A 14,649-nucleotide genomic window follows, 5' to 3' on the forward strand; every position below is an offset into this window, starting at 1 on the left:
CCGAAAATTTAAAAAATCGGACAATAACCACGCCCACATCCCATATAACGGTGATTTTCGGAAATACGAAAACTGCGATATTTTAGTAACTACTGAAGATTACTCACTCAAAGTTGATACTTACAACAATTTTTAGTCGAAAAATAAGAATGTTATAAATTTTTGGAAAATGGGCGTAGCCACGCCCACTTATGGTTACATGTGTATATCTTGGTAACCGCTGCACCAATTTCTTCCAAACTTGGCACAGTTTTTGGCCTTTATACAGCATACCAATTGGCCGAAAATTTTTAAAATCGGACAATAACCACGCCCACAGTCCACAGGGTTTTTTAGAGAAATACGAAATCTTCGATAAATCAGTAAATATAAAGCTAATTTATCAAAATTGACGCTTGCAACAATTCTTTACCAAGAATACGCTTATGGTAAAATTTTGGAAAATGGGCGTGACACCGCCCACTTATGATCACATATATGTATATCGGTAACCCTTCTACCAATTTGTACCAAACTCGGTATTTTTATTGTGCTTGCAAAACGTTGAAAATTATTGAAATCGGACTAAAATTACGGCCGCTTTTCATATAACGGTAAATTTCAGAAATGCTTGAAATTGCAATATTTCGAAATTTAAGGACGCTAATTTACTCAAAATTGATACACGCGGCTTACCATCTAGCGGTAGTTTTCGGAAAGGTGAAAAAACATATATTTAATACTTGCGCCGGGTATTTAATGTTCGGCTCCACCCGAACTTAGACTTTCTTACTTGTTTTAAGTTATTTTTTATTTACTCTTAATTCACGTAAACTACATAAATGCATATGTATTTATGTATGTGTGTACAAACAAAAAATCGTTTTACAATTTTATTTGAAACTAGCAAATGCCTAGCTTGCTTCGCGACGCCTAATAAGAACTTTTGCGTTGACCAATACAAAAATAGGTTTGAAATGCAAAGAGGGTTTATAATGGAAACACTATTGGCTTCGGTTGAAGGGTTAAATCCTGCTGTTCAACAGGAAGAAAGAGTTTTCCCGCTCAAACGGGGTCATTTATGTTCCACTTGTGTTCTTTTTAATTCGTCCCACTTCTTCTTGATATATCCATGGCCTGTTGATGAGGTGTATAAAGTTAGCGAAACAACATCAAGAAAAAAATGTCGCATATACCCATGAATTTGCCGGTTTTTTGCCGTTAATTAGTTGTGGAAAAAATAATTTTGTCGCTCTGGTATTTTTTTAGATATAAGGTGTTTTGCTAACTTTATATAAATTTAGCGAAGCACCCACAAAACAATTAATTGTTTTTATTATTTTTAACCAAGTTTTAAACCGCTTTCCAAGTCCCTATTTTTTTAATAAGGCTGTTTAAACAAAAAACAATTAAACGACAAAATGAAAAACATTTTTAATGCACAAAACAAGCCAAACGGCAAAAAAATTAATTGTTCATGCATAATATACGACGACCTAAAAGACAAGGGGCGCCAAGTAAGGAATAATTACGAACTAAAAATAGAAATACTGATGGTTTTAGCGATCTTTCTACTTATAACCTTTCTACTTATAATTTAGTATTTTTTTTATGAAAACACAAGTTTTTTGGTGTTTGTTTCCGATATATTTCGATTACGCTTCGGTAACCGTCCTCAGGGCAACTATTGACAAACATGTAAAACATAAAATATACGTAAATACAAATTCGAAAAACAATAACACTGTGAGACAAATGGTAGGGGTCAGTGATCGGGAAGGGTTCAAACTACCGGGGAAAGTTATATCGGTAAAAAAGAAGTTATACGTGTCCCGGCGTTTCGCTGGGTCACGTCTAGGAATCGAGATATATCGATTTGAAGTTAGTAACTATCATATAGGGGAAATTGCCACCTTTGGTGGTCTTTTTTTTGACATAACTCGAGAACCACTAGTCCGATTTTGCTCAAACAAATTTAAAAAAATTAAAAATTACATTTCCTTTAATCTGTTCATATAACGTTTTTCCGTTTTGGATTTTTTATGAATTTAAAAAAAAAAATAATTTTTAGGCAAAAATAATTTTTTTTTTCTTCATACATTTATTTTTACCGGCAAAACTGTTGATTATATAGAAAAACGTTATATGAACAGATTAAAGGAATTGTAATTTTTAATTTGTGACAATTTCCCCTATATGATAGTTACTAACTTCAAATCGACATAACTCGATTCCTAGACGTGACCCAGCGTAACGCCGGGCCACGTATAACTTGTTTTTGACCGATATAACATTTCCCGTAGGTTTCATCCCATCCCGATTTTTACTGTCGCATAGTGTAATTAAAAACAGNTTTAGATATAAGGTGTTTTGCTAACTTTATATAAATTTAGCGAAGCACCCACAAAACAATTAATTGTTTTTATTATTTTTAACCAAGTTTTAAACCGCTTTCCAAGTCCCTATTTTTTTAATAAGGCTGTTTAAACAAAAAACAATTAAACGACAAAATGAAAAACATTTTTAATGCACAAAACAAGCCAAACGGCAAAAAAATTAATTGTTCATGCNTTGTTTGTAAGCAAGTGTCTGTACAAGTGAGCGCAGTTTTCAGTGTCCGTCTTGTNAAATGAAAAACATTTTTAATGCACAAAACAAGCCAAACGGCAAAAAAATTAATTGTTCATGCATAATATACGACGACCTAAAAGACAAGGGGCGCCAAGTAAGGAATAATTACGAACTAAAAATAGAAATACTGATGGTTTTAGCGATCTTTCTACTTATAACCTTTCTACTTATAATTTAGTATTTTTTTTATGAAAACACAAGTTTTTTGGTGTTTGTTTCCGATATATTTCGATTACGCTTCGGTAACCGTCCTCAGGGCAACTATTGACAAACATGTAAAACATAAAATATACGTAAATACAAATTCGAAAAACAATAACACTGTGAGACAAATGGTAGGGGTCAGTGATCGGGAAGGGTTCAAACTACCGGGGAAAGTTATATCGGTAAAAAAGAAGTTATACGTGTCCCGGCGTTTCGCTGGGTCACGTCTAGGAATCGAGATATATCGATTTGAAGTTAGTAACTATCATATAGGGGAAATTGCCACCTTTGGTGGTCTTTTTTTTGACATAACTCGAGAACCACTAGTCCGATTTTGCTCAAACAAATTTAAAAAAATTAAAAATTACATTTCCTTTAATCTGTTCATATAACGTTTTTCCGTTTTGGATTTTTTATGAATTTAAAAAAAAAAATAATTTTTAGGCAAAAATAATTTTTTTTTTCTTCATACATTTATTTTTACCGGCAAAACTGTTGATTATATAGAAAAACGTTATATGAACAGATTAAAGGAATTGTAATTTTTAATTTGTGACAATTTCCCCTATATGATAGTTACTAACTTCAAATCGACATAACTCGATTCCTAGACGTGACCCAGCGTAACGCCGGGCCACGTATAACTTGTTTTTGACCGATATAACATTTCCCGTAGGTTTCATCCCATCCCGATTTTTACTGTCGCATAGTGTAATTAAAAACAGAATGTATACATACATTAATTTACACGTCCGCACTGTTTGACGTGGAGTTTGGTACTGTCGATTTGTTTGTAAGCAAGTGTCTGTACAAGTGAGCGCAGTTTTCAGTGTCCGTCTTGTAGTCTTATGTTTGCCGGTGTGTTTATTATATGTAACATTTCTAAGGTAAAGCGCCTATCGTAAAGCATTTGTTCACTCAAAATCGGTACGCCTAAAATGTGTTATATCTTTTTAACAGGTTTTCAGAAAATAATATTTAATATACTAAAATAAGGGGACGAATTCCGCTATAGATAGATATTAGCGAAAGTTTCATATTTACAGACAATTTCTTTGATAATGATAAAATTTCTCTGAACACCCGTTCCAGAGACTTGAGTAGTCAACTTGTTCCACTAAACTATCTTTAGTTTATGGTTTTCATAGTTCGCGTATCTCTACTAATTTTGTTTTGAATAAATACCGTGTATTTTTCGATTTGACGTAAATAGGACATATTCGTAAATTGATGAGTTCCAGAACTTTATTCATATCTTTGGCTTCAAACCGATTTAAAGTTACCTGTGAATAGTTAATTTTCATTAAAACCAACCAAAACTTTACTGAAGGTATAAAGTAAATGATACAATGGCTTTACACTTTGTGCAAGTGCTCCTTCCAGCATATTTCTGGGATCATATGACCCATTGTGGAGGCTGATCGAGTTTTAATGATACTGTTTCGATTCTCTCGTCATTTCATATCCCTTTGACAACTGTGTCAACTTCTATAAATTTAGTTTTAAGAGGATATCACCCTGTTTCTTTTTAGCTTAAAACTTTTAACGTGGGAGTTGACCGAAGTAAAGTTTTAAACATGTTTTTTAGTCATTACTAAAAAAATACCGCATTTGGTGTGAACATTGGGGTAAAGTAAACGGGTGAGGTTTTTGTTATAAAATTAATTTAATCTAACAGAATTATACATATTATAACTCGATAAGGTTTAAGTCTTGCCATAGCTTCCATTCGCTGAACTGTGGATAATCGTTTTCCAATTCTCTCGCGCGATCTTCTTCTGATAAGCTGTTTTTTTTATAATTGAGGAAAAGAGCCTTATCCTTAAGCTGGTGCGAAATGATTTTTTTTGATGATTACCTTACCCTGTTAGTTTAAGCAGAAGGAATCCATTCATTGATTTTTTGAGGAAAATTATAAGTTTTTGGAATACTTAATTTTAATTAAATATTTGATCTCGAGAGTGTCGGATTTTCAACGAATTTGTTCAACGTTATTTTTTGAGCAGCCACTTCTAACGCAAATAAAACTGTCAAATTAAAAGCCGGTACTATGAAATTTCAACCTCATAATGGTAGATCTATTGTCTAACGATCTGCATTGCAACTTTTTAATACGTTCAAACAATTGCCGTACAGGAATTGCTGGAACGCGTACCGATTTTAAGTGAACAATTCGTTGTAGAATCGCAGCGTCGCTTAAATTCGGTGAGTGGCCGCTAGCTACACAGTGGGCCATGAGTGCTGTTTTTTTTTTGATATTTGTAAGCTGACATTGTTTCAAGTCCGATTTGTGTTGTGCTAATCTAGTTTTTAATTTTGATTTTGTGGTTCCTACATATAGGCTGTTACATGACTCGTTGTTTTTACCTTTACAAGGGATTTTATAAATAACATTACTTTTTTCCAATTCGGGTATTTTTGACTTCGTTTTATTAAATATGTTTTTTAATTTTTTTGTAGGTTTGTGGGCTATTTTTATTTTATCTTTGTTGTAGCAGTCTGATTTAGTCAGGCATTCTGACAGATGAGGGACATAAGTTACTGATTTAAATATTGTAGGATTTATTGAATTGCGATTTAGATCTTTTTAATAATGTGATGATGATATTATCCGGGAAATCATTGTTTTTTTAATATTGATCGAATCTCTCTAATTCTATTGTGAATTTCATATTCCTGTGAAAAGAATTCAGTGCGTCAAGTGTATTTTGTACCTCATTTTCATTTATTATGGCAAATAAATCATCCACATATTTCGTTAGTAATCTCGGTGGTCGTCCTAATTTTTTAATCGTGTTATCCAACAACTTTTCCATTATAATATTTGCAATGACAAGTGAGGCAGGGGATCCATTGGCATTCCTTTTAACTGGGTATATATCGTGTCGTTAAATTTAAAGTATCTATTTTCTTGAATACAAAATGTTACTATTTCCATTTTATTATTGTCCATTTTTCTTGTATTACGTCAAGTGCTAGTTGTATCGGTATGCTCGGAAAAAGTGAGACCACATCGAAAAAAATCAGCTTTTCATCGTCACAAATGTAAGTGTTGTTTGTCCTGTGCTTGAAATCCAGCGTATTCTTGATATTATATACTGAGTTTACCGTTAAGTTTTTTAAAATATTTACAATACATATATTTACATAGACCATATGATGGCGATCCAATGGATGAGCAAATGGGTCTAAGCGGTGTTCCTTCTTTGTGTATCTTAGGGAGCCCATAAATTCTTGGAGGTAACGCGGTGATTGAGGTGAGCTTATTCCGTTCGGCTTTTGAAATAATTTCCATTTTAAAAAGTTTGTTGACTAAAATATTATTTTTATTTTGTAGTCTCGATGTGGGATCCTGTCTTTGTATTCTATACGTAGTCAAGTCGCATAATATATCTGCCATTTTACTGTTGTCGTCATTTATTTCCATTGCAACCGTTTTGTTTCCTTTGTCCGATGTTAAAATTCGAATGTTGTAATTTTTCCTCAGAAATTTCCGTTCTTTAAAAGACTATTTTTATTCATAAAAAAATCCATTTTTGGAGGTATTTTCAAATCGGTCCAGCTCGCTTAAATCTTAATCTTTTTCCGAAATATTTTGGTGGACGTCTTAAAATATAATAAATTTTGTAATCCCGGCGGAAAACCCGCAACTTTTTTTTTTGTGATGCAGTCTAATGTATTAGGGTGCCCATCGGAAATGCTTTTTTTGGAAATTTCAAGATCCTACTCCCTAATTTTATTCGGTTTTATGAGAAATATTTTTGCCTACTTTTATAGATTTTTTAAAGGTCACTCAGAGTTCTCGACCTGTCAATTTAGGACAGAGAATCGGATTTTGTAGATTTATGAGTTTTTGAATGGCTATTTTTGATTCCGTTTCAAAGATCGAACATGATTTGAGAAGATAATATGTGGACCTTTAAAATGGTGTATAAAAATCTATTGTCGGACTAGGCTTGTTGGGATTTTTTATCTGGTAAATTAAAACAGACCCATATTTTCTTAATTTTTTAAATTTTTACCATCGATAATTTCTACAATTTCAAAATATGGAGTACTATCTGAAATTAAATCTATTTTCAAATAAACTGATACCTCATTTATTGCAATCGCATAAATAGTGTCGAATTTAGGCGACCTTTTTTAAATACGGCCTTGAATTTATATGTGTGTATGTACCGGAATTTCAGATTTTTTGAGCAGTGTGGCTAAGCAGTTCATCAATATTTATTCCAAACTAGCAGACCCGGCGAACTTCGTCCCTCCCAAAATTAGCTTTTTTATTGAAACATTTGGTCCAAGTTTTCGCCAGCAATTCACGTTCACGTTTGGTTTTGTGGTCGACAGAAGGCATATCCTTCATTGCCGTCTTAAATAACCTGACGAAAGCGTTATACCGGGAAGAAGTCCTTGTGGCTCGATGGTGAATCGTCCTTGAATCTGCGTAGTACAGTTGGTGACAATTTCTAAACTGGTGAGTCTCATTGGTCCACATTCTGTGTAGTCACCGTAAAGCAAGGACCGCAATGGTTCTGATGGTTGATTTAACAGGAGTAATTTGGCTTTGATCCCTGGTTCCTCCGAATCAACGATTTTCAGCAATAACTCGGCTCCCGCGCACTAAAAATTATCATTAAAAAATTATCATTAAAATCGTTTCGTTTAGGAGGAGCTAAGCAACCAGAATAAGTTTTTTACATACTGACACTCTTCGGCATTTTTTCCCATACAAAAATACTACCACGCGTTCGTTATACGTAGGAAATACGCGACATCATCAGCGAAAAAAATTCTAAAATCAACGGTAACTTATAGCCATTTAAAACTTGAACTTTGTGATACTGAAATTGAGTGGACTACAGAACTGCATACTCAAAATTTGGTGCCATTTGAGAAAAAAATTTATTATGAAAAATAAAAAAACACTGTATTCTGGGTGTACATTAGGGCGGGTCGAAAATTTAATTTTTCTCAAATCCCTTGGTAATAGTGAAAATATATTGTATCATGAAGTCAACAGCAAGCCTGCAAAATATTAGTATTTTATTTTAGTTGTAAGAGCCCGCGCAAAAAGTTTTGGTGCATATTATTAGATAATGAATCCGTTTACCCAAAAGAAAAAGTCAAATTTCATTTCCCCCAGCTCTTTAGCTTACCGTTAATCTCAAAGTGATCTGTTTTCAATAAAATTTGAATTGTTCTCTTGCTAATTGCACTGGTCTAGAGTCAAAACATGTAAAGAACAGCATTAATATTGCTAGCGTGCATTTTAACTAGCGATTAGTTCCAAATATTTTAGTCTTTTTTTAATATTAGCTATAATATGGGAATTTTCGCAAATTTAGGAACAATTTCGGTAACTCTAATAGAAAATCCATTATTTTCCATCATCGTGGAAAGATTTTGTTTACGCAAATGAGTATGGAAACACTGAATAGGCACAACTTCTAGAAACACTAATTAGTTTACTTATGTTTAGGCATACAATATAAAAATTGCAAATATAAAAAAATGACAGTAACATTAAGTCTCGCCTTCAATTTGGTGATTACTACGTACCGATCGAGTAACATTTACCAAAGTTATATCGAAAAACTTAGGTGGAGCTCCAGTTTTTTTTCTAAAAAAATGTCTCTTCAATTGTATAAATAACTTTTAAATGATAGAACCGGATTACAGAAGAGTGTGCCAGGGAGTGACTTTTTTCGTTCAAGCTAAATGCAAAGCAATATCGTCCAATTGGAGAGTCCTCAAAAGGATTTCCCAGGATATGTTAAAGACTATTGCATTTACCTACATTCACTTTTTCACATAATGGAATTAACTAAAATATTTATGTATATCTAAACACTTCTTGGACGTCCCCTACTTTCATATAACGGCAGATTTAGAAACCGCACAAAATTTTCAAGACTGCATAAATGGATAAATGGATGTTATTGTATGTAAATACTTATATGCATGAAACTACTATTAGCTTATCAAACGATTCCTAATCTTTCAAAATACATGTTTAACTTCATTCACCACAATCTGAAAACTGACAAAATCTAAATATAAACATCCGAAAACATTAAAACGTTTGAAATAAATCTCGTCTCACTTTTTTGAATTTTTCACATGGTTGCTGAAGTAATGAAGAATTGAGAATTCATAAGGGAAAATTATAGTTTTTGTAAGTTTTATCTTAATGTCTTAAAAACTTGTAGACTTATTGAAAAATGATAAATGAACGTGGGATACTAAATTCAATAACCCTTAATTTGATATATCGTCCTGTTTAGAACAACTAACGCATTGCATAGATATTACAAGCCAAAGTTTAATTTTAAAAATGCATACACTTTGATTCAATTGCGCGGACTAAAGATAAGTTTTAAATTAATCTTTCGTGGCCAATAATAATTCGCTTAGACCTAAGACATCATAATATCAATACAAAAGCCTTTTATCTTCCCCCATACAAAATCGACCCAGCCTAGTGTATATATTTACAGATACCTATCTAAAAATTCAATATGTTTGGAAAGCGCCACGTCCCTTTTCCAGTAGGCCCAAAATCTCTATACCAATTTCCAGGACACTACCGCAAATACTTCCAGAGAAATACGGTATGAACAATTCGATATGTATGGGTGATGCCACGCTCATTAATATATCGAAAGTCTGCAGTAGGTGTCCAAAATTTCAAAAAATCGGTACAGCCGTTCGCGAGATCACCTCCTAGTGTATGTAGTGTTGATAGGCGTTTTGGTGCTGATTACGGATTCATAAAAAATAGAACTTTGTGCACTCTTCTTCTAAACACCTTTCCAAAAAAGCAGCACCCATTCGAAACGGTTATGAAACATAGGAGAAAATGTTCCAAATTGATTCATACTCCCAATGAATTTAACAATTATCCGAAAATTTCCAAGCTTTCGTCGAAAAAAATTCAAATTTTTCGCGTTCTTCCGGATTTTTCCGGGTTTTCCCCTTAGAATTTTCTATTTTTCCATTCGAATGCCATTCCGAAGGAATTGCACACAAAATTCCATACTAAAAAATTAATTTTCGCTTTTTCCAATTTTCCGATTTTCCCGGAGGGTTTTCCTTCTCCAAGCTATTACGAACAACTAAAAAAAAGTTTAGCCAAATCTGCCGTTCTCAATTGACGAATTAATATAAATTTTTCACACCATTTTTATATATATAGATTGATATATACAATCGCTCCTTAGCAAAAAAGTGGTTTTTCAAGAGATTTTAGGAAAATGGGGCTGGCACCGCCCACTTATGTGATATATGCGTATCTCAAAAACTACTTGACCGATCTCGACCAAATTTGGTATACACATTGTGCTTAGACTCCTCAAGTATTGAATATTTTTAAAATCGGAAAACCCTACTCCTAAAATATAGCTAGCTTTGAATTCTTTCAAATTACCGTTACGTTAGTGGAGCCCGTGGTTTTTGTCCGATCTCAAAGCGCAATGTGTTGGTTGAGATCGGTCAAGTAATTTTTGAGATACACATATGGGTGTTTCCAGCGGAAGGTCCACCACGACAAAAAAAATAAAAGTTGTATATCTAACGTATTTACGGGCCGATTTGTCTGCTTTTTAAAATATATACTGGCTATGTAAGTAGAATCATCTTTGCATAAAATGGTCTTCCTAGGTGGTGCCAAGGTCGAGATATTTCGAAAAACCGTATTTATGGTCTAATTTGGTTCGAATTTGGCGTATGTGGTTGAAACATAATAGATCATAGATTTCTGATAAATTGACCCTGAATTGGCGCTGAAGTCAAAATATAAAGTATATTCTACATAAAATACATGTTTTATTTGCGTTAAAAATTCATTTAAAAGCAATATTAACAAAAATATAACGATGGAAATTTATGTCACGTGACGCCACGTCACGTCACGTTTCACACTTGGGGTTGTAAAAGAGAATTGAAACAATTTGCATTAATTCAAAAAACTCTAAAAACAACTAGAATTGCTCCAAATCATATTAAAATAAGTTTCATGAAAATAGCCATCCACAATTCGCAGAGTTTTGCGATTTTGTAAGAAAAGAAAAAATCAACTTCCATTTTTTGTCACGTAACGACACTCTCTTTAAATGCTTATATTTCAGGACCAAGCAGTTCGATTGATTTCATTTTTCGGTTAAATATATAATAAATGGTATCAGTTTATTTGAAAAAAGATTTAATTTTAGATAGTACTCCATATGTTTTGAAATTGTAGACATTATCGATGGTAAAAATTAAAAAAATTAAGATAAATATGGTTTTTTTTTTAATTTACCAGATAAAAAATCCCAACAAGCCTAGCCCGACAATGGATTCTTGTAAACTATTTAAAGGCCTATATATTATCTTCACAGATCATGTTCGATCTTTGAAATCGAATCAAAAAATAGTCATTCAAGACCTCATAAATCTACAAAATCCTATTTTTTGACCTAAATTGACAGGTCGCGACCTGTAAATGACCTTTAAAAAATCTATAAAAATAGGCAAAAATATTTCTCATAAAAACGAACAAAATTAGGGTGTAGGGTTTTGAAATTTCCAAATGGGCACGCCAATATATATATTACTTTTCATATCTTCTCAAGTATATTACATGCCCCCACGTTTCTCATTTTCTATCTAACAAATTGTTTTGCCTCATTGCGTAAATCTTAAATTAGGCTGAATTGTACGACTGGACAATATTGGCATTGCCTACTGTCGTGCTAATATATGTAAACGACGAAAATCGTCGAAAACTGTGCATTGGCGCCAAGTGTTTCCGTTTTAATACACTAGGCGAGTGAAAGTTGTAAGCAATGACATGATTTACGATTTGACTCTCGAAAAACGACTTGCATTCGACACGACTCTCGCAATGAGGCTGAATGACTCTTGCTAAAATTTTAAAAGCAAAGGTTATCGAAACAAATTCTGTGGGACTACGAAAAATTATTTTAGGAAATCAATTTATATTTTAAATTTCATTGTCATCGTGATTGGAAGCATGCTCAAAGTTTCAAGTTTCTAGCTTTTTCGGGAAGTTAGGTTAAAATCATTGATTCATCTGGCAATCTTTTTAACCATAATTTCTAACTAAAAATAGTTATGATAATGAACGTGGTTTAAATCCATATAAAGAAAGATTATCCTAGGAATATATAGTATTGAATACATTTTATCACCTCTGTAACGCATAATTTTTCAATTATCATCTGCAGGTCCTGAAGGATGTAATTTATTCATCTATCACCTACCACAAGAATTCACCGATACTGATTTGGCATCAACTTTTCTTCCATTCGGCAATGTCATTTCCGCCAAAGTTTTCATAGATAAGCAAACCAATCTTTCCAAATGTTTCGGTTTTGTATCTTTCGATAACCCGGAATCAGCGCAAGTGGCCATCAAAGCAATGAATGGTTTTCAAGTGGGCACTAAGCGTTTGAAGGTGCAGTTGAAGAAACCCAAGGACGCTTCGAAGCCTTACTAGGATAGGTACCCAGTACGTGGACGTAAATCACTGGGATAGTAAAATTACGACCACTTACTAATGAAACAACAAACTAAAAATTAAATATAAGAGAGGGTAATGATAACTTTTTGAACTAACTGAATTGAAATTGACTGTGCAGCATAAAACAAATGTTTACCTATTAGCGCTGTACTGCAACAAATTTAAATGCATAAACTCATCCACACAATTATATTTTTTATAAGTACTGTACGTATACACTTGTATATGCTTGAATTTGTTTTTGAATTAATGTGTATTTTTGGAAGCTTAGCTCTGTTTGAAAATAATTCTTGCTCAATCTTAACATACTTAAATACATATATTTGCTTACAAAGCATATCTTAACAAGATAAAGTTAAATGAATTTTATGTTGAATTTTTAATATACATAAAGCTTAGTATACAGCTCTCAATAATAATCTGAAGCAATATTTCTCATTATTTTTGTGTTGCCTGAAAAAGTACTTTGCCGCTGCTGTAAATTTTCTTGGCGAAATAAATTTAAGTGTATTTTTCCAAAGTACGTTTCGAAATTTAGCTACCCTTCAAACACATTTTTTCAGAACATAGTTTGTTTTTAAAATGAGGTTAAATTTTAAAACCTAAAATGGCCCTAAAAGCATATTTTTCTTAAGAGCTCTAAGCTGATTTATGAAATTTTGATAAAAGAAATTTCGTATTTCTTGGAAACGTTTTGCTTACTTTTGGATAGATTTTAAGTTATCTGTAGGCATAGGTGGTTTGAAGTTTTCAGTAACCTGAATTGTTGTTAACTTATCAATTTGAACCAATATAATAATTTTACGAAGCTGAATTAAAATGTTGTCCGTGGCCTTTGAGCCAAAAGGCTCCAAATGTGTAGCCTTTTTTAGTAATACATACTTAAATGTATGGGTTCAGCGAAATTTGATTTTGTCACATTTGATACAGATAAAAATAAATTTTTAATTGTGTGGAAGTAAGACAAATTCAACATCCACGTTTTATAATTTTCGGGCAAGGCCTCAACATGAATGGAAATTACTATCGAAAAACCTATAAACAAAACACTTAAACAAAATTTTGTGGTATAAATATTTGAGCATGCTATTGATTGTTTAATTATATATTGTATTTAGTTTCAGAAATCTTATTAACTATATATGTATGTATATGTATATAATTAGTTTGAACCAAAAGACATTTTTTATTAAACTAAATGATAATTTATTTTCAAATAAATACATTTTAAAAACTTGAAACAATAAAAATATTGTATATGAATATTGCATATACTGCATTTGTTAAAAGCCCCTAGTTTGATGAAATTGTTAGTTTTTGTTTCAAATTAAGATATTTCTGGAATTGGTAAATTTAGGCCATTATTGTTTTTTAATTTTTTAATATGGACAATCTAACATACATAGAAAATATCTTGCAGAGAAGAATACATAGTTCATTGGCTTTATAATTATAATTAATAAATAGATAGATTGCGATAAATAGATTGCGTATATGTATAGTAAATCGAGAAACTATCTAAATTTAAGTGGCGGTAGAAAATATTCTCTCTGCACTAACGAAAAGTAGAAATAGGTACACTGGCTGTTAAAAGTTGGAAATTAGTAGATATGCACTACTCCACGACAAATTTATTTCTCCGTGGGATATTTGCATACAAATGTTTACACACATTTTATAAAAACCTATTTACGTCTTACACATTTTAATTGTACCACTGCTTACGGTTGTATGTATTTAGTCAAATGTTTCTTTCTTTTTATATAAATACATATCCATATATAAACTCCAAGCGTATGTTCATACATACACACATTTACTAGTAAGGTACTCCGTACATTACGAGCCTAATCATAGCAAAGTAAATAAGCCTTTCATCATGCCGGAACAAATATGTATATGACCACTCGACTTCTGCACAATTTTTTACTATGCTATATTAACCGTACACTTGCTCTGACCTTCTTCAGTCAACTATACAAGACTAAACACAATTAGTGTCAATAAAATTTTATTACAAATAAAATAAATACAAATGTAAACAACACAAATTCAAAACGCCTATACTAGTACACACACTGCTATGATAAGGCGCGTAATGTACGGAGTGACTAAAAGCGCAGTTACCCACGGACGTAAAAACGGAGAAGGTGTCAGCTGACACGATCTATCTTATGGCATCAGCGTGTTAACAAAAACTCACCACCGCATGACCGCTACGACGTTGCTTCTCTCTCTTTCTATCAACAGCACACTTGATATCTTTCTACGTACGTACGCTACGCTACGGACACGTTCGTTGGTAACCGCGC

The 14,649-nt window shown here is 32.6% G+C and overlaps 1 protein-coding gene across 3 annotated transcripts in view; it reads left to right on the top strand.

The window, feature by feature from the left end:
* The window catches only part of bru1 (bruno 1), a 518,099-nt gene extending 503,746 nt beyond the window's left edge, over positions 1–14,353 (top strand). For all 3 annotated transcript variants that reach the window (XM_017629374.1, XM_017629381.1, XM_017629388.1), the window contains one exon: positions 12,042–14,353. In XM_017629374.1, the coding sequence (XP_017484863.1) occupies positions 12,042–12,313 (272 nt within the window). In that variant the 3' untranslated portion in view covers positions 12,314–14,353. The remainder of the gene's footprint in view (positions 1–12,041) is intronic.
* The last annotated feature ends 296 nt before the right edge of the window (positions 14,354–14,649 follow it).

This window comes from Rhagoletis zephyria, unplaced genomic scaffold, assembly GCF_001687245.7.
Source record: "Rhagoletis zephyria isolate East Lansing unplaced genomic scaffold, Rhagoletis_zephyria_1.1 Rzeph_scaffold_00081, whole genome shotgun sequence".
Taxonomy (NCBI): Eukaryota; Metazoa; Arthropoda; class Insecta; order Diptera; family Tephritidae; genus Rhagoletis; species Rhagoletis zephyria.